This window comes from Giraffa tippelskirchi, chromosome 5, assembly GCF_054371585.1.
Source record: "Giraffa tippelskirchi isolate mGirTip1 chromosome 5, T2T-mGirTip1v1.2.pri, whole genome shotgun sequence".
NCBI lineage: Eukaryota > Metazoa > Chordata > Mammalia > Artiodactyla > Giraffidae > Giraffa > Giraffa tippelskirchi.
The window spans coordinates 15,746,285-15,773,401 of record NC_137279.1 but is presented as its reverse complement, the minus strand read 5'-3'; the positions used below and the strand labels follow the sequence as shown (position 1 = coordinate 15,773,401).

General features: G+C 47.1%; 1 protein-coding gene across 8 annotated transcripts in view; it reads right to left on the bottom strand.

Annotated features, from left to right (window-relative positions):
* Window positions 1-25,907, bottom strand: part of NCF2 (neutrophil cytosolic factor 2) — a 45,754-nt gene extending 19,847 nt beyond the window's left edge. For 6 of the 8 annotated variants that reach the window (XM_081492490.1, XM_081492491.1, XM_081492492.1 and 3 more), the window contains exons 1-3: window positions 12,999-13,284; window positions 10,379-10,461; window positions 1,915-2,023 (exon numbers count right to left, since the gene is read on the bottom strand). In XM_081492490.1, the coding sequence (XP_081348616.1) occupies window positions 1,915-2,023; window positions 10,379-10,461; window positions 12,999-13,172 (366 nt within the window). In that variant the 5' untranslated portion in view covers window positions 13,173-13,284. Of the gene's footprint in view, window positions 1-1,914; window positions 2,024-10,378; window positions 10,462-12,998; window positions 13,285-25,404 lie in introns of those variants that run through there. The other 2 variants (XM_081492495.1, XM_081492496.1) reach the window with 2 other exon arrangements.
* Between the last annotated feature and the right edge of the window lie 1,210 nt (window positions 25,908-27,117).

The window sequence follows — 27,117 nt, the reverse complement described above, 5'->3', positions numbered from 1 at the left end:
TTGCCACCTGCAAACATGCTTGACTGGCCTGACCCACCCCCATGAACATGCATGCAGGAAGAAAGGAGACCTTGAGGCCATTTAAAACTTCCTGTTTCATTCTCAGACACCTACTCTTAAGACCTTTTCTAGCAACAGGTTTTTATGACTCCATGACTGGGAAAAGCCTGAGATTCTTTTCTGGTATGATTTCTCAGAATTCTGGTGGGAAGGGAGGGGTGGTCTTATAATTAGGGAAGTGACTGGAGTGTCCCAGGTGGCAGATGGGACCCTGAAAAGTCCAGCCTCCCTGGCACAGAGGCCTGCACAGCCAGTATTGCCTGCCCCCTGAGTCATTTCAACTCCAGCTACAGGGGGAACATTCCTCCCATGGAGTTCTGCTTTGATGTCAGTTTTCTAGGATGCTTTCTCCAGAGCTTCTTGGTCCCTTAACCCTTTAATTGGCATAAATGATTCTCAATCAGGGGTGATCTGCAATGTCTAGAGACGTTTTCAATTGTCACTGTGGGAATGGGTTGCTACAGGCATCTAGTGAATAGAAGCCAGGGATATAGCTCAACATCCTACGAGGCACAGGCCAGTCCCCAGAACAAAGAATGAACTGGTCCAACACATCAAAAGGACCACAGTTTAGAGACTGCACACTGGAAGCTGGCCAAATGCCAGCCCACCAAAAAGCCTCATTTCCCTAGACAAGGAGAACTGAAGTTGTTATCCTGCGGCGGGGCTGGATGGAGACACGTGTCCCTAGGGGCGCAGGCAGCTTATGGACTCTATTACTGGCCCTGAGTGACCCTGGGAACACTGGGCTTCTTCTGCCTGAGAAATTCAAGCAAGAGGGCTTTTTTTCACTGATTCTGCTAAGTAAAAAAATCTATATTTGCAGGGATTTTAGTTTTAAAGTTACTGATGTATATTAGCGGTTTAGAATGAGACTGGGGAGGGATGGTTGGAAAAAGTACATGAACCTGTTAAGTCAAACCCAGTCATGCCTCTCCATCTTGGTGATACAGAACATGTTATCCTTCTGTGAAGACCTTTCCTAACTGTGTGCTCTGAGCTGTTCTTTGACCAGGAGGGTAAGGTTGATGCTAAATGATCCTCACTATTTCTTTGGGTATCAACCACGTACATGAGGCCACATCATTCATCGCAAAGTGTGTGAACTTGGGGAATCGAGCCAGGGTATAGCAGTTTCTGCATGGAGAGTGAACCTGTAATTTTGTTTCGTTTTGTTTTTGTATTGGTGTTGTCTTTTGATTTGTTTTGTGTTTTGCTGCAAAGGAAGCTTCACTAAGGCAGAGACCTCTGTGATTTTGGATTTGTTAGTATAATGCTGAGAAAACACCCTGTCAACCTGAATCATGCAAATTATTGTGAATATTTTTGGGCTTCCTTGGTGGCTCAGATGGTTAAGACTCTGCCTGCAATGCGAGAGACCTGGTTTCAATCCCTGGCTTGGGAAGATCCCCTGGAGAAGGGGATGGCAACCCACTCCAGTGTTCTTGCCTGGAGAATCCCATGGAGAGAGGAACCTGGCGAGCTACAGTCCATGGGGTTGCAAAGAGTCAGACACGACTGAGCAACCGACACCCATACACACAAATACTTTCACAGACCAACACACTCATGTCCAGCCAAGCCTCCCTTCAGAGAATCCAGCAAACTCATTTCCACATGATCCCTTGAGCCTCACATTAACAAAATCCATACACTCAGGTAACTGAAGACTCCATTAGGAGTCTGAAACAATGGTTCTGAGGTTTTTAAGGGCAAATCTCAGTTCCAAGGGAGGGGAGGCAAAATGCCTTCCTCAGGCTCCTAGAAGTGTCAACAGATGGCTGGGCATCTGAGCTATCAGCTTCCCCTCGGCCGCAGTGCACCACTGCCCAGGCTGGGCCCTCCTCTCCTCACCTCACAGGCAAACAACTTGAACTGTAGCCCCAGGATCTTGTAGTCAATCAGCTGGTTCCCTCGAAGCTGAGTCAAGGCCTCCTTAAGGTCTTTAATGGCGGAATCATATCTGCAGGAAAGAAGCCAGTTCAGGGAAAGGAGGAAAAAAAAAGAATGAAGTGTGTGTCTGTTTCCTTTCATCCATGTGTTTCACTGGGACAAGTCTTTTAAATCCTTTTTGACCTGCTCTAGTTTGTCGCCACCCCTGACCCCAGGATTCTGTAGAACTTGGTGTGAACAGCACCCCTGGGGTTGTGCATCCCAGCAACACTGCAGGCCTTCCAGTCTCAGGCCGCCACAGGGATCTCTGTCTCTGTTGACTGCACACAGCTCCCCCCTCTTTCTGACAACCAGCCTGTCACTTTCTGAAAGAGCCTCGATCTCCCCAGAGAGCTCCAAGCAGAGCAGCACCTGGCGGCCCCCATGTCTCCGTGGAGCTGATTCACTCCCCACCAAGCGGCCAGGCCAGCCTGACGCAGCTCCCAGGGGCCCTTTCTCACGGCCGCTGATGTCACCCTCCTGCCCAGAGCTTCTCCTTCAGCTTCTTTTGAGTCCAACTTAGCTCTTGGCTTGTAGCTGTCCCCTCCCTCCTCTCCCACATACTTTAGGAAAAAAGACAAACCATCACTTAAGCCAGAGAGCCCTTTTATTTTCTCGGTAAATAGTTAAGAATAAAAATGTTTTAGATTTTTGTGTATTTAGTTTTTGGCCGTGCTGGGTCTTTGTTGCTGCACACGGGCTTTCTCTAGTGGCAACGAGTCGGGGCTCCTCTCTAGCTGCAGTGCTCAGGCTTCTCATTGCAGTGGCTTCTCTTGTTGTGGAGCACCGATTGTAAGCATCCAGGTTCCAGTAGTTGCAGCTCTCAGGCTCTAGAGCACGGGCTCAGTAGCCGTGGCGCACAGGCTTAGTTGCCCTATGGCACATGGGATCTTCCCAGACTCAGGATCGAACCAGCATCCCTTGCGTGGCGAGGTAGATTCTCAACCATTGGACCACCAAGGAAGTCCCCAGAGAGCATCTCTAACCCTGCTTCTGGCACTGGCCTTCAGCTCCATTGTGTTGACTGGCTTGAGGTGGATCAGGACTGCTGTCATTGGATTGGTGGCAGAGAATAGGGCTGACCACACCAATAGTGCCTCTCGGGGTGTGGGCAGGACTTAGGCCAGGCCTGCTTCGCCTGCCTCTGATGTCCACAGAGGCGCTGGTGGGAGGGAGCCATTGCTGAGCAGCAGGGGATAGAAGCAGCAAAAATCAAGCTACCTCCACCCCACCCCAGCCCCCGGTCTGGCAGGAACAAATTTGCCTGTCTGCGTGGCTCCCACCAGGCAACTCAACCAAAAGTCCCTCTGCCACCATCTGACCCAGAGCTGCCACTTGTGGCTTTTCTTGGAGACAAGCCTGGAATGTGGACACAGGGTGGTGGGGACGCTCGAGAGGTGGTGTGGGTAATGAAGGTGCCCGAGGACAGCGGCCAAGGGACTGGAACCAGGTCCACCCGCCCTGCCACTAACTGAGAGACCCTGGCAAACTGCCTCCCTGGCCTCACTCCACACTGATGTTATAAGGAGTGCATTGTGTGCAAGGGACGTATTATATTCAGGGAGCACAGCACATCAGGCCCTTGCTAGTATGTGGTCCTGGATCTAATTTCTAAAGTCAAATCCTCGTTGACTGGAGTCGCGCTTCTGCTACTTACTAGCTAGTGACAAAGGGATGTGCTGTGTGCTTAGTCACTCAGTCATGTCCAACTCTTTGCAAGAAGCAAGTTACTTAATTCCTCTCTTTCCTCATCTTCAGTGTTAGAGCATGATAGCAGCACAAACCATTTAGGTGTTTAGGATAGTGCCTGGCACACACAGTAATTTTCTATTATTATTACTGTATATATATATACATATATATATTTCTAGCTCTAAAACCGGCAACTAAATTCACATACCAATGTTTTATCACATGTGTGCATGTGTGTATGCTAAATCATGTCCTACTCTGTGCAACCCTTCAGACTATAGCCCGCCAGGCTCCTCTGTCCATGGGGATTCTCCAGGCAAGTGTACTGGATGGAGTGGATTGCCGTGCCCTCCTCTAGGGGATCTTCCCGACCCAGGCATGGAACCCGTGTCTCTTATGTCTCCTGGATTGGCAGGCAGATTCTTTACCACTAGTGTCACCTGGGAAGCCCTTATTACATGCCTTCTTAATACTATATACTGTATTAACTGTTATCAGGAGATAAAAATACAGTTGTTGGGACTTCCCTGGTGGTCCAGTGGCTAAGACTCCACGCTCCCAATGCAGGGGGCTGGAGTTTGATCCCTGGTCAGGGAACTAGATCCCACTTGCCACAACTAAAGATCCCACTTGCCACAACTAAAGATCCCACATGCCTTAATGAAGATCAAAGATCCCATGTCCTGCAACTGGGACCCGGTGCACCCCACTCCAGTACTCTTGCCTGGAAAATCCCATGGACAGAGGAGCCTGGTAGGCTGCAGTTCATGGGGTCGCTAAGAGTCGGACACGACTGAACAACTTTACTTTCACTTTTCACTTTCATGCATTGGAGAAGGAAATGGCAACCCACTCCAGTGTTCTTGCCTGGAGAATCCCAGGGATGGCGGAGCCTGGTGGGCTGCCATCTCTGGGGTCGCACAGAGTCAGACACGACTGAAGCAACTTAGCAGCAGCAGCAGGAGACAAATAAATAAATGAAACATTTTTAAAAAATACATGGCTGTAGAAGCCAGACCGCTCATGTCAGGGAAACTGGGAGCTGACCGGGAGGGCGGCCTGGCTGAGAGGTCCCAGGGTGGCCAGGGGAAAGCTGGACATTCTGTCATCATTTGGTTGGAAGTGACTCCCACAGCCACCGGGGCTGCAGGAGTGACGGGAACAGACAGCCTGGGTTGGAAACAGAAGGATGGCTTCCTCTAACATACCTTTGTTAATAAGTGAAGTTGCTCAGTCCTGTCTAAATCTTTGCAACCCCATGGACTGTAGCCTGCCAGGCTCCTAGGTCCATGGGATTTTCCAGGCGAGAATACTGGAGTGGGTTGCCATTTCCTTCTCCAGGGGATCCTCCCAACCTGGGGATCAAACCCAGGTCTCCCATATTGTAGACAGATTTTTTACTGTCTGGGCCACCAAACCTTTCACAAGCACGCAGGCCATTCCTTAAGCATCTCAAGTCATTTACATACCCTTTTAGGCATTTCCTTGAAGGGGGCAGGGGTGGGCGGGAAGCATTCCTATTCCTTCTAAGCTGGAACATGGCCGGTGACTGGCTCTGAGTCACTGAGCCAAGAAGGTGGGCGGGGGGCAGACACGAAGGTGTCCTGTTTCCTGGGCAGATGGGATTTCCATTGTGTTCCACTGCCTGTTTGTGAGTGCCCGGAAGGGCCTCGGAGGCCCGTGAGCTCTGTCTGCAGTCACCTGCGCGTGTGCCTGCCTCCCTCAGCAGATGAGTTTCAGCTGTGAAGTAACACCGTCTGGGTCTACCTGGCGTTTAGTGAGCCCAACTCCTCCTAATTCTGCCCATCAAGATGGCTAAAGATCTGGCCCAGGAGGACAGAGGAAGAAAGGACTGACGTTACTCAAAAGGCTTGCTTTGTGCTTAAAACACCCCTGCTAGGTGTCTGTTGTTAAACGTCTTTGACAGCATCGCCCTGAAGGCTTCTCAGCCACCTTGTTTACCCAGAGCAGCTCCCCTGGGGCGTGTGCTCTGATGCACAGCTCTGCTTCCTGCTGCCCAGGGTCTGAAAAAGCTCAGTATGAGAAATCCAAAATAGCCTTCAGACCCGTGCGCTGGGGGGCAGGCAGCATAGCCCCTGCCTCTTTCCAGCCCTCCCGCAGGAGCTTTCCTCCATGCCATTTGGAGCCCACAGAGTCCCTCACGGGGCCAAGGAGCTGGCATCTTCCCCTAGTTCTGCTGCGCAGGACCTGAGCACACACCTGAAAGTCACTCTACCTGGCGTCTTCTCAGCTCAGCAGTGCAACTGCCGACTGGCTAATGCTTCTCCCCAGCTCTGAGCTGGAGAGGGCTTATTATCCTCGTTTCTGTAACACTCCCTGGAAAGGTTTTTTTCCATAGTAACTACTGAAGTTCCCAATTAGTCCTGTGCTGCCAGTGCCCACCTGCAGACTAGAATCCTGCCGTCCACACTCGGGTAAGGGAGAGAGACCGAGCCGGCTGAAAGGAGTTGAAGCATCACACACCTCCATGCCAGGGCCTGGGGCCATGCCCTTGCCTGTTTCAGAAGTCAGGGAAAAGACTTTGCTGTCTTGTCTCTTTGAGCAGATCCATCTAAAGGGTCTGGCCATATTTTAAGGGCCCTAAAATGTACAAGGGGCTGCCCAGGTGACTCAGATGGTAAAGAATCTGCCTGCAATGCAGGAGCTGCTGGTTCAATCCCTTGGTCGGGAAGATTCCCTGGAGTAGGAAATGGCAATCCACATCCAATCCAATCCCATGTAGACAGGAGCCTACAGTGGGCTACAGTCCATAGGGTCACAAAAGATCTGACACAACTGAGCACCTACACATGCAAGAGTTATAAGGCTGGGATCTGAAAGGTACCTTGAGATCCCATCTCCTTTTGGATGACAAGGTGGGGGTTAGAGAGATGAGACAGTCAGCTACAGTCATCCCTCAGACCTGACTTGCCTGGGCAGGGCAACTCTTACTTTATTCTGGTGGAAATTTATAATGACAGAGGAGCAACCCAACAACATCTGAAAGTGGGAAAAACTGAGAGAAGAAACACCCATAACATTAGCACCTTGAAACAAATCCAGTAGTAATCTGAAGGTCATCCCAACCCATTACTAAGAAGCAATAGTTCTAGGTCCAGCATAGGCACTTACCTAAAAACATCTCCCTTAGCATTTGCCCCATTCTGCCCTGCATAATAGTTCTAGTGTTTGTGACCTGCTTCCCCTTTATTTCCCTGGTGGCTCAGACAGTAAAGCGTCTGTCTACAATGCTTTCAATGTGGGAGATCTGGGTTCAATCCCTGGGTCGGGAAGATCTCCTGGAGAAGGAAATGGCAACCCACTCCAGTATTCTTGCCTGGAAAATCCTATGGACAGTGTAACCTGGTAGGCTACAGTCCATGGGGTCCCAAAGAGTTGGACACGACTGAGAGACTTCACTTTCTTTCACTTTCCTTGAAAGTGTGAAGTGTTGGTTGCTCAGTCGTGTCCGATTCTTTGCAACCCCATGGACTGTAGCCTGCCAGGCTCCTCAGTCCATGAAATTCTCCAGGCCAGAATACTGGAGTGGGTTGCCATGCCCTCCTCCAGGGGATCTTCCCAACCCAGAGATCAAACCCTGGTCTCCCACATCACAGGCAGATTGTTTACCATCTGAGCCACCAGGGAAGCCCTCTAAGTTCCTGGAAGCAGAGGCTATCTTTCACCCCCTTTTTTATTTACTCCCATAAGCATTTATTAATACTGTACTAGATACTGAAATACAAGAGTGAATAAGTATTCTTCCCTCATGAATAGTGGAAGAGACAAATTTACAGGCAAGTATCATCGAAGAGACAGCTGTGATTAAAGGAGGCACAGAAGAGCACGGTCATCACCCTGGCGGGTGAGTGTGCCTGGGGCAGACATTGGAGGATGTGAGTGGGTGGACAGCGGCTGAACCAGAGAGCAACAGGTAAGGGAAGCTCCCCTTTAACCTATAGTGATGGGATCCACTGGAGGTTCTTCAGCAGATCACATTTCTTTTTTTAAAAGATCACTCTAGGATATCATTGGAGCAGGCAAGAGTGGTGGCTAGGGAATCAGTTTGAAAGCCATGGTGCAATAGTCCTCATGAAAAAATAGGTCTAAACCAGCATGGTGCTGGGAGGGAGGGAGAGGGTTCATGTACGATTTTCAGGGGACACTAAAACCCCTGAAATTGCACATAAAATTAATTAGGTATGTGCTTGTATGTGTTTTTCTGGGAAGATAGCCCATATATTTTGCTATTTAACAAGCAGTGAAAACATGACAAAGCATCAAGAGCTGAACCTTGGACTTTCCTGATAGTCTAGTGGTTAAGAATCCACTGGCCAATGCAGGGGACATGGATTTGATCCCAGGTCCAGGAAGATTCCACATGCTGAGAGGCAACGAAGCCCACGCATCACAACTACTGAGCCTGTGCCCTCGAGCTCAGATGCCACAACTACTGACACCCGCGTGCCCTAGAGCTTGTGCTCCACAAGAGAAGCCATCGCAATGAGAAGCCCACACACCGCAATGAAGAGTAGCTCCTGCTCGCCGCAATCAGAGAAAGTCCGCATGCAGCCACAAAGACCCAGCACAGCCAAAAAGAAATTAAAATAAAATAATTAAAAAAATTTTTAAACAGAGCTGAATCTTGTGGAGGGGAGAACACCAATGCCTATGGATTGAGCAAAAGAGAAAAAAGGCAGCGCAGGACCCAGACTCATGTCTCATTTATGTTATTTCCTCAATAAGGAAATAACAATAGTAGTTGTTGAATTGAAGATAAAATTTGATAGATTTCTCTCTTAGATTTAACAGTTACCAGTCACAGACTAATTGAATCTTGAGTCGGATTCCTGGATCTTACTAAGACCTTTTAGACTCACTCAAAACACAACACTTTCAGGTTCTGGGATTTCTGGGCATTTCATAGAGAAATGTCTTCTGGGAGCCTTCTATCTTTGCCATCCATCTCTCCTCATTCGAGGCTGTTAAAGCTGATTCAAAGATGGCCTGAGAGTTTGTCTTTCTAGAGATCTACAAGAGGATTTGTGCTCAGACCTGCCCACATGTCCGATACATCCTGAGGCTAGTGGGGATGAGGGGAGGGGGACGGAAAAGGAGAAGAGGGATGAGAAGGGAGACAGGCACGATGCCATTGAAATTTGAGTAAAGGCCTGTGTGTCTTCTCTCCATCAAGGCTTTCCCGTCTCAGACTGCCTCCGTGTCTGTGATTCTTCTTTTGGGAGACTTCACTCCTGCTCTTAACTCATTCAGGTAAGTGACTGCATCTACATCCCAGAAGTCCTCTGAGCTTCTGGCAGTTGCCCATGGCAACAGCTCTGCACGGTGGCCTGGCAGGCTTGGTTTCTGACTAAACCCAAGGATCAAAACCTTTCAGGGTTCCAGAGGATCAGAGCCCAGCCTACCCCTTCCCCAGTGCCTGGACATTCTCTGTAGCCTCCCCTCTATTCCACCAACGCCCTGCCTCACCTGTTGTGCGCACGCGTTTGTGCGCACGCATGCACATACACACACACCATGCCCCTGCTAACATGTTACTGTTTGAACGTTCTTCCTTAGCCTGAGCTGAATCGTCTTCTCTGGAACTTGTGCACACTCAGGGAACAATTTCTATGAAGGATCAGTTAGTCATCCCCTACATTTTAAACGAGTGCTTAGAAGATATTTTCTTTGTTATTTGTATGTTTTTAGGGCATTTGGGGGAGGGGTGTGGGACTCGAGATTAACTTTCATTTTCTATTTGTCTTTTTACTAATTATTTCGTGTTGACTATAAACACGCCAAAAATACAGAAAGGCTGACAGAAGAAGATGGAAATCTCTATAATTTCACTAACTGGGGAGGACTGCTGAAAACATTTTGGTCTATGGTCTTTCAGAATTTTCCGCGAAACAGGAATGGGATTGTGCAATACTATTCTGAAATTTGTGTTAAATTTAGTATCTATTGTGAACTTCTTTCTACAGTAAGACAAACACTACTATCTGTGTTAATATATTCTGGTACATGCAATATTGTTTATGTTCTCATTTTAGTGACTGAATTATATCTCACTGAATGCATTAAACTGGGTTTTGGAAAATACATTCTGCAGGAATGTATTTTTTTTGTTAAACCAGACCTAAGTCTGTATTAGAATCACCTAGGAAGCTTTTCTTTATTTATTTATTGGCCACGCCCATGTGGTCTGTGGGATCTTAGTTCTCTGACCTGGGATTGAACCCAGGCCCTCAGCAGGGAGAGTGCAGAGTCCTAACGAGTGGTCCACCAAGGAAGAAAGGTTCTGATGTGGTTTCCTGATCATTGTCATTGTGTGAGAGCTCAATACCTCACAGCAGTAGACAACCAGGGGTGCTCCCTTGATGGCTGCAGTATTTACAACCAGAACCGCCCAGGCTATGACCCTTCAGGAAACTGTGGGGCGCCATCCCCAGCCTGTGATCGTTATGCAGCCTTCTGGTGAGTTGTAGCTGGGCGGCAGGCCTGCCTTCCCTCCCCAGAGAGGGCTTCTGCCTTGTGCTGACTGATGGCGTAACTGTCCAGAGAAAGAAAGCCCAGTCACGCTTCCCCACAGAGGCTGAGGAGACACGTCTCAAACACCAAGTCTGGCAGCACCACGACCCCCCCTGGGTTTCTCTGCACGCTTCCCCAGCTTGTGCAACACTGGACCACTTACTTCTCCATCTGGTAATAGAGCATCCCTCGTTGGAAGTAGGACACCGCTAAGTGCTTGTCTCGGTTAATGCTTTTGGTGAAGGCCTGCAGAGAGAACAGTCAGTGAGTAGGTGTGAGATGAGCCAGTGGGTGAGGCAGGCAGGCAGGCAGGGTCAGGAAAACCGTTGATGTCTTGGAGATGACAAGAGGCTTAGGGGTCAGAGTACTTGGTGTTGTCACTTCCTAGCGGCATGGCGTGAGACAGGTTGCCCAATCTACTTGAACTTTAGTTTTCTCCTCCGTAAAATGGGGATATGCATATCTCCCTTTCATAATTACTAACAGGATTAATAAAAGTCATCATGTTTGAATATAATCTAATTAAAGTGTTATCTACAGCATATATTTATTTTGTAAATTTATTATAGGGATATTACACAATTAAGATCATTATCGATCTCTGTGTTCCTATTGCCATTTTGTTCACTGTTTTGAAATCTCATACGATTAAAATAATAACAATAATAATGCATTTAAAATGCCAGGAGCGAGGACTCAAGCATAAAACCAAAGAAAGGCAGCTAGAATGAGATGCCAGAGCAGAAGAAAGCAAAGTGAAGCCTAGAGCAGGGGGAGGAAGGAGGGCCAGGGGAGTGGGCCAGCTGGGAGGTGAGCAGGGCGCCACAGCCTCGCCCAGGAGACTTGAGAGGCGAGGCCGGACTCAACATCCCCTGCTGGCCGAGCTGCACTCAGGCCCTCGGCCTGGTACTGACAACCTCTCCTCCTGACAGTGTACACTTTGTTTCCAACAGCCCCTGAGATCTATGGTTCTGTTTGCTCAATCCCTGGGCAGTGCCCCCCCAGAGGAGGTGGGGGCTGCTGTCCTCCCTCCAATGAGACGTAGAGGGTCCTCCCGTGCTCCCATCTGCCCGCTCTGCAGCCTGAGGCTGTGCGGGTATTCCACAAAGCTTCTCTCTCTCCCTCTTTGCCAGGGCGAGGATGGCTGTGGCCCCCTTCAAGGTGTTGGGGAGTCAGTCACCCACCTTGCAAAGACTCTCAATGAAAGGTAAAAATAAGGACTAACATTTACAGAGTTGTGTGAAGTTACGCAGTACTTGAATAGTCTATGCCTCCTATATGGGAAAAGAATCTAAAAAAGAATGGGTATATGTATATGTATATACACAGGTATAACTGATTTACATCACTGTATACCTGAAACTAACACAACAGTGTAAATCAACTATATTCCAATAAAAACTAACTTAAAAAAATAGTTCACGCCTCACTTATCTTCAAGATGCTTAACCTCTTCAGAAGCTGAAAGCCCGAAGTCTATGACTTCCCAAGACCAAAAGTCCAGAGAGAGGCGGAGCTGGGGTTTGATCCAAAAGTCATCCCTTTCCAGCTTACTGTGACCAACACGAACGAGTGATTGTTGGGAATGCTCAACCCCATAGTAGGGAATATGAGAGAGAGAGAAAAACAGTGGAGAAATATGACATTCCACACCTGTCCTAAAATCACTGCAGATGGTGACTGCAGCCATGAAATTAAAAGACGCTTGCTCCTTGAAAGAAAAGCTATGACAAACCTAGACATCGTATTAAAAGGCAGAGACACTACTTTGCTGACAAAGGTCCATACAGTCAAAGCTTTGGTTTTTCCAGTAGTCATGTATGGATGTGAGAGTTGGACCATAAAGAAGGCTGAGCGCTGAGGAATCCATGCTTCTGAACTGTGGTGCTAGAAAAGTCTCTTAAGTGTCCCTTGGACAGCAAGGATATCAAACCAGTCCATCCTAAAGGAAATCAACCCTGAAGATTCATTGGAAGGACTGATCCTGAAGCTGAAGCTCCAAACTTGGACCACCTGATTTGAAGAGCTGATTCATTGGAAAAGACCTTGATGGGAAAGATAGAAGTCAGGAGAAGGGGATGACAGAGATGAGATGGTTGGATGGCATCACCGACTCAATGGACATGAGTTTGAGCAAGCTCCTGGAGATGGCAAAGGACAGGGAAGCCAGGCGTGCTGTAGTCCATGGGGTCTCAAAGAGTCAGACTGAACAACACCTGTCCTCAATAGACATCATTAATTAATCGCTGTCTGCTTTCCTTCCACCAACATCAGACTCCTTTGTAGAGTGCCCCACACAATGGATCAGAATTGTCCCTTGAGGGGAAATCTATTTTTCTTAAGTGCCTCCTCTTGATCTCTTGGGCAAGGAGAACTCACTCACAGGAAGGTCTTAGAAAGCCAAAAGAGTTTCTTGGAAATCAGACGTGAAGCAGTGAGAGGGAGATTCTGTGGCTAGCAGTCAATAAAGGAAAACATAACTAGGGGGGCGCTTTCAAAAAGGTGTTAAGGAAAGTTTCCAGAATGATCTGAATGTAATCGATGGAGAATAAAGGAGAACAAAACCCACAGCAAACAGTTTCCAGCGGGGCTGCCTGTTAGAACCACCTGGTGGCCAGGCTGCTCCGCAGGCCAATTGAATCAGGGTCTCTGGGGGTGGGTGGGGCCGGGGCAGCCTTTGTTCTTCTGAAGCTCCCAAGAGGGTTCTAAAGTGCAGCCCCGGGTGAGAACCAGTTAGTACGAAGGCCACCAGGGGAGGCGGGGGCAGAGACACCTCCACTCACCTTCTCTGCCTCCGGCAGATTCCCCAGAATCGTGTGTACGCAGCCCACATTGAAGCAGATCCTGGAGTGGGGGTCCTGTACCCCGGTGAAGGCGTCCAGGGCTCCCTTCCAGTCCTTCTTGTCAGCTGCCAGCACCCCTTCATTCCAGAGGCTGATGGCCTCGGCCAGGGACATGGTCAGGTGCAAACCTGGAGACCTCAGCCAGGCCTCCCCCACCTGCCTTCACTTTCCTGGCCTGGAGCTCAGACTGGGGCTCAGACTCTTTAAGACAACTTCTTGGTGTTGCAAAGGCAGCAGGAAGTGTCCCCACCTTTTGGCAACTGACGCACAGTCAGTTCTGTGAGAGAAAAGGGAAAGAGAAGGAGCGAGAGGGCAAGCGGGGCGGAGTGTGGAGGAGAGAGGAAGTGCATCAGATACTGCCCCCGAGGCCGCAGTTCCCCAAAGTGCTTCTGCTCTGTCCCCCAGCTCCTCCCCTCCGTCTCCCACCCGCTCTGCGGGCGGCAGCTTTTGGCCAGGGCTCTGACCCCAGTTTCAGGGCAACTTCTGGCTGCCTGCCCAGCGAGGGTGCTGGGTGACAGAAGAGTTCTATTCAGTCTAGAATGAATTCTTTGCTCACTTCCTCACACCCTCGTTGGAGTAGGAAATGGCAACCCACTCCAGTCTTCTTGCCTGGAGAATTCCATGGACAGAGGTGCCTGGCGGGCTGCAGTCCATGGGGTGATGAGGGGTTGGACATGGGTGAGCGACTAACACTTTCACACCCTCACAGACTGTCTTGATGTATTTGGTTTTTTATCTCGGGCTAAAATTGGCAATCAGATTCCTGAGCAGGACGGTCTTGGGTGTCCATCTGGGTCTGAGGTACTTTTGTGAACACTTTGGAAGCTCAGTGGGGACCAATCTCCTGCAAATGGCAAAACTAGGAGCCAAATATGACAGTGAATGACTTCTCCTATCCTTCTGTGAAAAACTGAAGAGACAAGGGGTCTCACTGATGACTGATCTATTTACCAGTCCCCTAAAACACAGATTTACAATTCCTTCCCTGCTGCCCTGAGAAAGTATAAAAATCAGTAAGATAATTGGGAGGAGAGGGTATAACCAATTTGATTTACTAAAATCCTGACTTCTTGTTAATCACACTCCAGAGTAAAGGTAAAATGAAATTCTGAGGGTCAAATGCTTGGATAGGAACTCGCGCTCTGTCCTTACTGAAAACACCTGTCAATTAACACCAAACTTCTTATAAGAGCCTGAAAATAAAACTTAAATATGTCCATTCTATAAGGCTTGTAGGATTGAAGATGAGAGAATTGGGAAGGTGTGTGTGCACTTTTGTAGAGAGCATGCCCTGTGTTTGGAAGGTCTTCCCATCTCGCTTTGTCTGGCAAACTCCTACTCATCCCCGAAGGCCCAGTGAAATATCACCCCTTGCCTGAAATCTAGTTCCACACTCCAGACAGCAGAGACTTCCCCCTCCTTTGTATCACCTCTTCCCAAATGATTGTATTTGTTGCCATTTCTCTTTTCATTTGCCCAAGCTCTTAGACTCCTGAGGAGCTGGGCTCTGCCTCTTTAATTCTAGGATTCCCAGTGTCTAGAACGGGAATACACTCAATACATGATGACGGGATAGATTCAAAAAAGAAGTTAGAGATCCTTGGCAAATGGCTGGCCAATAACACTGATGGCAGAGAGGGAGAGATACCGCTATTCCACCTGGTGAAAAAATACAACTCAATCAGCACGTTGATTATTCCTAGGAAAACCAAGTAGTTTTGTAACTAAGCTAAACTTTAAGCTTTCTTTTCACACTATTATCTGAGTCTGCCACACAAAACTCTCTGGAAGCTGATGCCTATGAGTTTTCCAGCCTTATTTTCCTAGAATGTCCTTCACAGGCCCCTACAAACTCTACCAGTTGCTCCTCTTCCCCCGTGGGTCTTCATTTCCTGCCTCTCTGCTTTGGCTCCTGCTGGTTCCCCTGCCTGGGCTGCCCTTGCCTGTGTCTGCTCCTCCAAACCCACCTTGCACAGACGTGGGTGTCCCGCTCAAATATCCCCTTCCTCCAGAAGCTGTGCTGAACTCAGGCCCAGTCTTAAGCCCCTAAACTCGTGATCTCACCTTCTCCTGAACTCCCACATGGTTCTCATTTTACTCTCACATGAGTAAAGTGTGTGCATGTGTGTCTTAGCTCCTCAAACAGACCGTTTGCCTGAGGTTGGGGGATGAAGGGGCCCCATCCTTGTCTCCCCCAGAGACCCAGCAGTGCCGTGCACACTCATGTCTGTCCAGTTTCCCCCGTCCCCACCCCAAGCCTGCGGATGAACATATCGTCTAACCTCTTGTCACACATCCATCTATTTGCTACAGGGTAGCTGGACTAATTTTTTTCTTTTTTTACAGCATAAACTCTTTATATCTTTATATTTCTTTTTAATTGGAGGATGATTGCTTTACAATGTTGTGTTGGTTTCTGCCATACATCAACATGAGTCAGCCATAGGTATACACGTGTTCCTTCCCATTGAAATATGTACATTACCATGTGTAAAATAGACAGCTAATGGGAAGTTGCTGTATAGTGCAGGGAGCTCAGCCTGGTACTCTGCGACAATCTAGAGGGGTGAGGTGGGAGGGAGGGTCAGCAGACTAATCTTTTAAAAATACAGGTTGGATCACATCATGCCCTTGCTTTAAAACCTTCAGTGCCTTAGTTATTACTCTTAGGATACAAACCAAACTCCTTCCCACGGTACAGGAAGGATCCTCTCTACACACTGCGCCCCCTCCCCCCCAGTCCCTGCCACACCATTTCCCATCCCTCCCTCCCTCACCCCTTCCCAGCGCTCCCATGCAACGTCGTACTGTTGAATGCTTTCCTCTGCTTGAAATGTTCTTACCCCAACCCTCTGCCCGGCGGTTCGGTTCCTACTCATCTTTCCCTCCCTCAGGAAGGCCTTTCTGGATCCATGACCTTCCTGTGCCCACCCTTTCTCTCTCAAAGCACACAGTTCTCTTGGGTTGCGGTGTTTGCCACAATGTGTAACTGTATTACAATAGTCATCGATACTATTAGTAGATGACCTTCTCAACCACCCTTCCTTCATTCCCCATTTCTCCTTTGGTAGAACCCTCATTCTGTTCAAGTCTCCACTCTCTGGAGGCCAAGTGCCTCAGGAGAGAGAAACTCCCAACACTGCCCCAAGGCATGGGGTTCTAACTGGTTTAGGCACAAGTGTGAGAGAGAATTCTAGTTAATAAGACATTGGGAGAAGGCTGCTGAAGATTTCTGGGCAAGATTTTTTTCCCTGCTGATTAAAAAAAAGACACATGGGAAGAAACAAGACAGAGTCCTTATTTTTCCCCTAGACGGTGTTATGAAGCTGCGCCTGGAACAGTGGCAGCTATCTTGTGACCATGAGGAAAGCCAGCTAAGAACAAGCCATTGTTTTAAGGAAAAGAGAGTGAAAAACTAAAAACCTGGATCCTTAATTATGTTGATGAGCTCCTAAGTTAACCCATCTTGGAACCAACCTACTCAGAATTTCTTTGTTGGTGAGATAAGTCTGTTTATTGTTTAAGCTATTTGAATAGTGTCTTCTGTTTTTTATCATTTAAAACATTCTGACAGACATACCACTATATTTTCGATTCTTGGCACAGCACTTGATATAGTAGGTGTTCAGAAAACTCTTATTGAATTAAGACACTGGTTGAATCTCACAGTTTTAGCTCAATGTTTGCAAAATTATTTCAAAGTTCTGTACAAGCAAGATTTGCATTTGGTTTGCTCACAGATCATAAACTCCTGTTGGATGCACTCATTCAACGGGAAGCTAAGAATGTTCCTAATGCTTTCCTTTTTCTGGAGGGAGGAGCCCCTGAAATTAAACTCATTGTTCTCATTATTCCTTGGCAGTCAGCAATTACCTTCTCTTCCCTATCCACTCCAGTATTCTTGCCTGGAAAACCTCATGGACAGAGGAGCCTGCCAGGCTACAGTCCATGGGGTCGCAAAGAGTTGCACATGACTGAGCATGCATGCATGCCCCAATTTTAGAGCTCAGCGTTTCATCATTCTTCAACTTTTTCTAACTTTTTCGAGGCTTCTGTCTCAAACTCCCCAAAGGGTGGAAGTAGGTCTCAGTTTTCCCTCGTTCTTTCATGCTCTAGGCACATAGCAGGTGCTCTGTAGATCACTGATTGGTTAAAAGAACCAAAATGAAGAAACTGGAACCCTACTTGAAAATAGTTTTATGGAGTTTGTCATTATCACCCTTATTTGCATACAGTGTGGTACATTTACAATAGTAGGGAGAGTAAATTCGTTCCATATCCTTAAATCTAACATCAGATAGTGACATTGAGTTCGAGACAGGGAAGCCTCAGGAGGTAGGAAGGGAGACTTCATTTATTACACATGAACTTGGCCTGAATTTCACAGGGAGGATACAGAAAACTCAGTGTGGATCTCCTTAGTCAGCAAGGCTGGTTGAAAGCCATAATGCTAAAAGCCTTTCTTCTTCAGGAAGACGTCATAAGTTAGTCCAATCTAGCCTACCATAGTGTTAGTAGGTTATTTCTGCATAAAAAGTCATCACAAGCTTAGTGACTTATAATAATACACATTCACTCTCACGGTTTTCATGGGGCAGGCGTCCGGACTTGGCCTGGCTGGTCCTCTGCTCGGGTTCCACCAGGCTGAGATCAAGGTGTGGGCCAGGCTGCATTCACCTGGAAGCTTGACTGGGGACAAGTCTGCTCCTCAGCACCCTCATATTTTCAGCAGAATTCACTTCCTTTCAGCCGTAGGCTTGCTTCTTCAAGACCAGCAATGGAGAGAGCGTTTCCACGTCACCGAGTCTCTGATCCTAGACCCCTTTTTAAAGGGCCTGCTTGACTAGGTTAGGCCCACCCAGGATAATCTCTCTTTTGATTAAAGTCAGCTGTTTAGGGTCCTTGATTACTTCTGCAGAGTCCTTTCCCCTTTGCCATAGTCTGTAGGTGAGAAGCAAGTCTCAGTTCCTGCCCACACAGTGGGAGGGGATTACACAAGGGCATCTGAGGATTGAGGGTCATTTTAGGATTCTGCCTGCCACCACTATAGAGTTCCAGTCTTCTCCTTCCCCGACTCACCAGCTAGGTCATGATTCCTGCCCTGTGTTCTCACAGCAGCTTCTCTACCTCCCCAACCATGTGTTCAACCACACATGATTGTAATTACTTGTTTAAGTGGCTGTTTCCCAGCTAGGCTGTAAGCTCCAGGAGTACAGGACCTATATCTGAGTTTTCCAGTGTTATCTTTTGTGCCTATCACATAATAGATTCTCAAATTATGTGCTAAATATCAATGCTGTGGAAGGTGCTTTTAAAGTCACTGTAATTTTTTAGTTTGGTTGGTTACACATATCCATCTTATCATCCAGATGAGGACATGCATAAGGCTATTCTTTTAAAGCATCCTCATATTAAGCACACTAGACATGAGGATCATTGCCATCTTTGAACTTTTATACACAAGGTACCTGGGCTTCCCTGGTGGCTCAGCAGTAAAGAATCTGCATGTCCATAGGGTAGGCAGAGGTTCGATTCCTGGGTTGGGAAGAGCCCCTGGAGAAGGAAATGGCAACCACTCTAGTATTCTTGCCTGGGAAATCCCATGGACAGAGGAGCCTGGCAGGTTACAGTCCATGTGGTCACAGAGTCAGACACAGCTGAGCATGCACACACACACTACAAATTTTTTAAAAAATTGAAAAATGAAAAAGAGCCTTGGCTAATTAAAAACAAATGAAAAATAGATGTTTGCCTCTTGCCCAAGACTCTAAAATGACAGATTGCTATAGAGGGATGGGAGATTCTCAGAAATCAACACAACCACCTGGTACACAGAGATCCCAAAGATGAAGGAAATGGAGAGGCATTGGGATCCCACAGGGAATTCTTTCCAGCAGTCAGACACACAAATGGTAGATGACGTGGCTCCTGACCAATGAGAAATCCAAATGCTGACGGAGATCAAAGAAGGTGTACAGGGAAAGCTGAAGCCCAGAGTGAGTTGAAGCTGCAAAAAGTACTAAAGATGACACAAAGAGCTCCTTAGTGTCAGAGGATGAACACAGAGGGTCACTGCTTGGTGCAGATTACGTCACATCAACAGATGTTGGCAAGAAAGCAGAACTCCTCAGCTCCAACTTTGTTCCTGAGTCACACAGGGAATGAAAACCCAGATAGAGGATGGTGAGGAAGCTGACAGCTGGTCTAAAGAAACTCCAGTCATCTGATCCAGATTCACTGAATCCCAGGAACAGAAAGATTTTGTTTGTATGATCCCTAAAACCTTGTCAGTTGAAGCACCATGAAGACTGGGATCGATGCTAGAAAGCCAGATGGATAGGTAAATTGATTCTAGGTGTCTAAAAGTCATAAATTCTTAAAATGATATTGAAGACTTACCGGTTGATCCTTGGAAAGAATTCTAAAATATAGATTATTAAACAAAGGCACTTAGAAACAACAGGGAATTGGAATTTTAGAAATTAGAATGAGTTTACTAAGAACAAGTCAGGCCAAAGCAAACTCTTTTCCTTTTTTTGAGAAGATTTTCCTTATAGGTGAACCAGGATAGTGTATATGCAAATATCAAAAGGGTATTTGGCCAAGATATTCCCTAGACAAAGTAATTTAGATGATTTAGTGGGACTAATATTATGTCCCTAGAATCTTCTTGAGGTATCAATGTCAATTTGTGCTTTTAACCTTTTTATAAACAACTTGGATCAGATTTACAAGTGACTCAAAGCTTGGAGAGACTATCAACATGTAGAATAACAGAATCAGAATTCAAATATTGCCTGACTCATACTGAATCACAAAAACTCCAAGTTGTAATTTGATGGGAGACAGGAAAAGATTTACTCCTATGTTTGAAGATTCAATTGCCCCAATATAGGAAGGCAACTGCTCTTTAAGAAGGACGTATTTGAAGAAGTCTAACCATGTGAGTTGACTGCACACTCAACATGAGTCTACAGAATGGCGTGGTTGCCGAAACAGCTAATGCAAAATCTAAACTAACGGATGTGCAGCCAACTCTTGTGTCATCACCACCCACCCCGAAACCCGCGTGATCTCTCTGTTGACCAGTGCAGGAGATGGGCACCAACTCCCTAACTCGGAAGATTCTTGTACACATCCTCTCCTATCCACAGTGCCTGTCTTCCATCAGAAGGGCTCCCATTCTGACCTGGCTGGTGTTCACATCTTTCCCCAGAACACTTGGCTCAGATAAGAAGAGACCGTCTAGAATGCCCCCCCATTTCATTCGGTCCTTTTTCTCATCTGATCACATTTCAACAGCCACAGCAGACACAGCTCATATTTCTTTCACAAGGGACACAATCCCTTATCTCTGGGTTTAGCTTCTTTCCTAGGCTTCAGAGCAGTCAGCAACAGGGACTTGATCAGCATCTAATGATTCAAGAGCCTGGCTTAGTGATGGGCTTCTTCTGTGTCCTTCTCAGTATTCAGGTTGACACACCTGTCCAGGAATTCACCTGCTTGACATAGGTCTACCAAGGCCATTACTCCATTCATGTGAGTCAAACCCATCAGAGCCATATTCCCCTAGTAAGGACACAAGCATACCATCCATGGCTCATGAGATGATTTTAGGCAGTATGTAGACAAACAGTTGTATCATCATAATTATTGTATTATTTTAATTCACTAAAACTTTTGGACAAGTAACATGCTCATGTGGTTCAAAATGAACAAATGTGAAAAATTATTCTGATCACTGCCAAACACTTCCCACCCACCAGGAACCACTTGTGTTAACTTATTGGCATTCTCGCAAAAGAGATTTTAAGTGTATATAAATGTATACCCCTGCGTGCATGCATGTGTGCTAAGTCGCTTCATTCATGTCTGACACTGTGACCCTATGGACCATAGCCCACCAGGCTCCTTTGTCCATGAGATTCTCCAGGCAAGAATACTGGAGTGGACTGCCATGCCCTCGTCAGGTGTTAACCTCTTGGCCACTCCCCTTTTATGCACATACCATTTGATACACAATTCTGTACCTTGCTGTTTTCTCTTAACTAATATTAAGGACTATTTTTCCTTATCAGACATAGAGCACTTCCTCCCTCTTTTATGACTATGTAGTTTTCCATCTTCTAACCAGTTCCCCACTGAAGGACAGACGGTCAGTTTGTTTATAATTACGTCCTCTCGTGACAATGTTGCAATGAATGTTCTTGTGTACTGTGTGTGTCATTTCACACACCTGTGAACATATTTAAAGGACATATTTATAGAAGTAGAATAGAGGGGACAGAGAGTTTGTTTATTTTAATGTATATTAGAAAAAAAGTATAGCTAGCATACCAAACCCACAATTTCACAGTTACATTTTATAATGAGGCATTTTTTTAAAAAAGTGAATTAGTGAAAGAAACATGCCATAAATAATAGCATAGGTGAAATGAAAATATGGCTAACAATTATGGAAGTGATAAATAAAGAGCTGGAATCTGATAAATGCTGACCTCAAGTGGAACTATCAGCTTTCTTGGCCAGAAGCCCCTCAAGTCTCCATTTCTTGCCAGCTTCAAAGGCAGAGACAACACACAGAAGTGGGGAGTGCTTTGGAATCCAGAGACCCGGGTTCGAACCTTGACTTTCCTCTAGCTGGCTGTGGGTCTTACAGCCTCTCACAGCCTCCCTTTTCTTGGGTGGAAAGGTGTGTTGTAGGGGAGGAAAGATAGCACAGTCAAGGGCTTGGACCACAGTGCTTGCTTGATCAACAGAGGCTGTTATAATTCAGCTATTTTGAGTGAATTTGGGAAAGGAGACGGCAGAATCCTTGTTCTGCATTGTATCTCTCCCTCGATACTCCTCTACACAGACATTGATCAGGGCAGTGAGAAGTGAAACCATCTACAATGTATTATAGGATGTATGACCTGTGCAGTCGCTCAGAGCCCCAGGCTTATAAGGTCCCCACACTTGGTTTAATTCTCCGCTGTCACCATCTTGGAGTGCTTAATGATTGTAAATAAGAGGACACATTTTCACCTTGCAGAAGGCCCTGCGAATTCTGTAACCAGTTCTGTACATACTGTCAGTCACTCGGGGCCTCCTCCCTCTTACTGCCACCAGTGACAGACGAGCTTCTGTGGCTCCTGAATGTTACTGAGGGAGCCCATCCCACTGGGGTGTCTACAGAGTATAAAACCTGGTGGCTTCATTGTGGCCTGGGTAACACTTTCTGTCTTGGTCTACCATCTGTAACAGACTTCTCAGCACATTCCTAAGCATTCCTCCAGGGGCAAGTCTTTGGGAGCCGCTCTAAGTTCCCCTAGGTTTCCCAGGGGACCTGAGCTGGTCAGAGCCAGGGTTGAAGATGCCTTAGTGATTTCTGTCCCATCCACGCCCCTAAGTGCTATGGAAGCACTTAAGCATGGCTGGCCCTCTCTCATCCTGGGTTTTCACCAAGAAAGCATTCTGAGGTCAGAAATCCTGGATTCAAATCCCAGCTCTGTCTTGTACTACCTAAGCCAGCTTTCGTAAGTCATGCCAGTTCTCAAGAGCCTCAGTTTCCACATCTGCAAAATGGTTCTAAGAACAATGCCTTAGAGACTGAAATGAAATTCCATATAAAAGTGGCACACAGCTGCTCATAGGCAGTGGGTGCTTTCGGATTTCCAGATTCATGACAGAAAAATAAACGAACAATCTTTGTTTGCTTCGTGGGGTGCTGATCCCCTGTTGTGACCTTACCACCTCCAACTCCAGGCTGCTGTGAGCAAAAGCCTCTCAGCATGCTGGCACCACCTCCCTAGCCAGACCCTTGGACACCCAGTCCCACTCTGTCCCAACTCTAAGCGGTTTTCTCTCAGCTTCCAGTTTGCCAGCTTTCAGCTCTGTAGCTGTTTCCTCCTTAGAAATTCCCAGCACACAAAAGCTTTGCAGATGCTTTATCACACCGAGGCACAATCAGAGCCATAAAATTCATGACACTCTGTCCAGTGTCATCAAAACCCGAGAAAGTCCCCTTTTATACAAAGCGGTGGACTTCCTGCTTTAGAATGTATCATAATTTTCCACGGAACAGAGATTTTCATCCTCTGTTCTCTCCCTCTTTCCACTGTCTGCCTACAAACTGTAGGTGAGACATCTATTTCTTGCAGCTACTGTCCTTCCAGATCCTCTCTTGCTTTCTCCTTCCATCTCTGTCTATTGGGACACAAAATCCTGGAAGGAAGATGGGGGAATAAGGAGCTTTGAAGGCTGGAGAAGTGATTCTTATCTGGGCAGCAAAACATCAAGAAGCTATTGTATTTGAAAAAGAATAGATACATGTATATGTGTAACTGAATCATTTTGCGCTGTACACCTGAAACTAACACAACATTGTATATCAACTATATTCCAATATAAAAATGAAAAAAAAGAGGCTACTGTAATATCTCAGGCAAGAAAGAGTAATGCTAAAGCAGCTGCAAGAGGAAGGGAGGGAATAAATGCCGAAGACAATTTGGTTCTGCATATGGAGACAAGGAGGAGGAGGAATCCAAGATGAAGGAGTCCCTGGGGTTTTCAGCCAGCCTGATTGGGAGGCTGGTGTCACGGTGGCTGCCACAGGAAGTGAAGGAGACAGAGAGGTAATTCATCCGCTCCCACAGGTTTATGCAAATAACTCTCAGAGCGTGCTTCTGACCACAATGTCTCTGCAAAGCATAAATCTGAGATGGGCTGATACGGCTTAAGAAAATGAGGGTTGAGCTTTAGAGAATTCCTAGGTAAAACAGGTGGCATCAACAGAGTGTCCAGTGAGCCAGTGTTCAGGGAGACAGGGAAGAGCCTGGGTGATGCAGCCACACACGTCAGGAGGTAAAACTCTTCAAGGAGATGGTGAAGGAGGCTGAGGGCCGAGGCGAGGGCATCGGCAGAGCTGGGGCCATGCACAAGGGGGCAGAAGTCAGGTTGTGCGGGGCTGAGGAGACAAGGGGAGGCAAGGGGCTAAGGCCGTGCCTCATAGCATGTGGCGGGTAATCCTAGTTCCTCCACCAAGGAGCGAACCCGGGCTCCTTGCAATGGAAGCGCGGAGTCCTAACCACTGAATCTCCAGGAAGCTCTTACACAAATGGGCTTGATGCTCTGAACATGTGGGAGGAGTGGCATTGTCCTGTGACTTCAGCCCGCACTCCCTTGCCCTAGGGCTCTTGAGCCCCACAGATTCAAGAGTCTTTCTGAAACCCTGCTCAGTCTGTAGTAACACTGCTCCCCTGATGAAATTTTTTTTTTTCCTTCTTCTCCTTGGTGCATAAGCTCTAGCTGCCTTCCTCCTGAACAGAACTGAGCAGCTAAATTAGGCTAAAGAAAGCCCAGCCCATTTCCACAGTTGCACCAAATAGGCCAAGAAAACACCAGGGTTGAAAGAAGGGCTTAGAGACAAGCAGTCAGGATTCTGACTTCTTCAGAGCTCACCAGCCCTGGGGGGTGGGTGGGGCGTCGTGGTCTGAGGCAGACTTTTCCCGCATGCACCTCCTCTCCTCTGGACACAGAGTGTGAGGCGCCAGGCTTCTCAGCAGCGTGGATGTGGAAGAGGGGTAATGACAGCAAGAAAATCAGGAAAGAGAGGGCTGAGTCCAGTGACTGACGGAGAGTATACCATTCTCAGATCTTTGTCAGAAATGAACAGGCCCCGGCTAGTCCCTTCTACCACCTCTCCTTCCCAGTGTGACTGCCTATTTGCCACTGCGGGTCCCCAAAGATGAGTCTGAATTCGTATTTGCCAGCTTCCCCCTGAGGATAAATATGCATCTAATTGCTGTAGTTGCAGAGGCTGAAATCCTTCAGGGATAGGAGGGGTGCTGGCAATTAATGCTGGTAATAATCTAACAGTCACTGTCTATTGAGCTCTTACTGTATGCCAAGCAAGTTCAAGCACTTGGCTTGCATCGTTTCATTCACTCCTCACCAAAACCCACTGTAGTAAAAGAAGCCAAGTCTTAGCTTCAGTAATTTGTTCAGGGTTACAGAGCTCATCAATGACTGGGATTAAAACCCAGGTCTGTCTGACTTCAAAGGCAATTTATGCTCAGTAAAGAAGTGAGGGGCTACCCTGGTGGTCCAGTGGTTAAGAATCCACCTGCCAATGCAGGGGATCTGGGTTCAATCCCTGGCTGGGAAGCTAAGATTCCACATGTTGCAGAGGCAACTCAGCCTGGGCAACTACAACTACTGAGCCTGTCTGGAGTCTCCCTGCCACAACTAGAGAGAGGCCTTTATGCCACAACAAAGATCCTGCGTGCTGCAGCTAACACCCGACACAGCCGAAGAAAGAAAGAAAGAGCAGGGAAAGAGAAATTACCACCACAGAGCATCTCACCTATTCTGGACGTTGTTGTTCAGTCGCTTCAGTCGCGTCCGACTCTTGTGACCTCATGGACTGTAGCCCACCAGGCTCCTCTGTCCATGGGATTTCCCAGGCAAGAATACTGGAGTGGGTTGTCATTTCCTTCTCCAGGGGATCTTCCCGACCCAGGTGTCAAACCCGGGTCTCCTGCATTACAGGTGGATTCTCTACTCTCTGAGCCACGAGGGAAGCTGAGGTCATTCGCCAAAGTCAAATGGAGACAAACTCTTAAACGAGAAGATTTTCTCTGTGTGGAAAAGAAACAGGTGAATCCTTGCTCCCTTGGGCTTTCATTTTAACTCTGGAAAAATCTGTGTCATCTGCTGAAGCTCCCACTGAGCTGTTTCCAAGCCCCAAGCAGGGACTCCTCAGACAACCTCTCTCTTTGAATTCTGCTCCTAGGATCTCCATAGCAACCTGGGTACCAGCTGGAGGACCTGAAACTCGGCAGGGCCCTGCTTACCAGCCCTGAGGGAAAGCAGAGAGCGGGTGACAAACAGGAAGGATCCTTTATCAGAGGGCCTTTTTGTTTTTCCTTTCAAGATGCTGTTTTGAGGGTATAAAAAAATGTGTTCAGTTGACCATGAAGTTAGCTTTAAAAATCAGATTCTTTTGCTCAATTCTAGGTAAATTATTAACAAATTGGCTGTTGGTTATGTTTTTAAGTCAAATGTTCATGTTTTAAATTTAGCATTTCAAGGTCCAGCAATTCACTTTCATTTTGTTCAGGCAAAATGTCACAATACTAATACCCCTGAATTAGCTCTAAAACAGCTCAACTACACTGTAATCATTTTCTTATCTATCTTTATACTTGTTGCTTTAACTGAGAAACAGAAATGGAGAATTGAAATCCAAGGTTGATATCAAGCTTAGGTAAGTCCTTAAATAATTAGGAAGCCCCAGTTTGCATATTCCAGTGCCCTCTTAAGCAAAGGTTGTCTCAAGATCCTTGCCCGGGGGGGGACGAATTGCAAGAGTAGCACTGACATATATATGCTACCGTGTACAAGACAGACAGCTAGTGGGAAGCTGCTGTATAGCACAGGGAGCTCAGCTCTGTGCTCTGTGATCACCTAGAGAGGTGGGATGGGGGCAGTGGGAGGGAGGTTCAGGAGGGAGGGCATATGTGTACACATATGGCTGATTGACTTGGTTGTACAGCAGAAACTAACACAACATGGTAAAGTAGTTATACTCCAATTAAAAATTAAACACTAAAACACTCTACATGTGATTGGGGATGATAAAAAGAGCCAGAGTAAAACACAGGAACAACTCCCATTCATTTGAAAATACGCTCTACGTAGTATAGACTGGACACAGTCCCCGATGAAAATGTCCTCTGCGTAAAGTCTTAGGACTCTGAACAAATGTATTCAGATGTATTCTGCTTTCCTCCAAAATTCAAGTTTCAGCCGATTGGTTGTTCTGATGTGCCATCTTCCATGGACCAAAGGGATTTCTTCTTCTCTTTTGGCTGTCTTTCAGCCACCTGGCCGGAGAAGGCAATGGCACCCCACTCCAGTACTCTTGCCTGGAAAATCCCATGGATGGAGGAGCCTGGTAGGCTGCAGTCCATGGGGTCGCTAGGAGTCGGAGACGACTGAGCGACTTCACGTTAACTTTTCACTTTCATGCACTGGAGAAGGAAATGGCATCCCACTCCAGTGTTCTTGCCTGGAG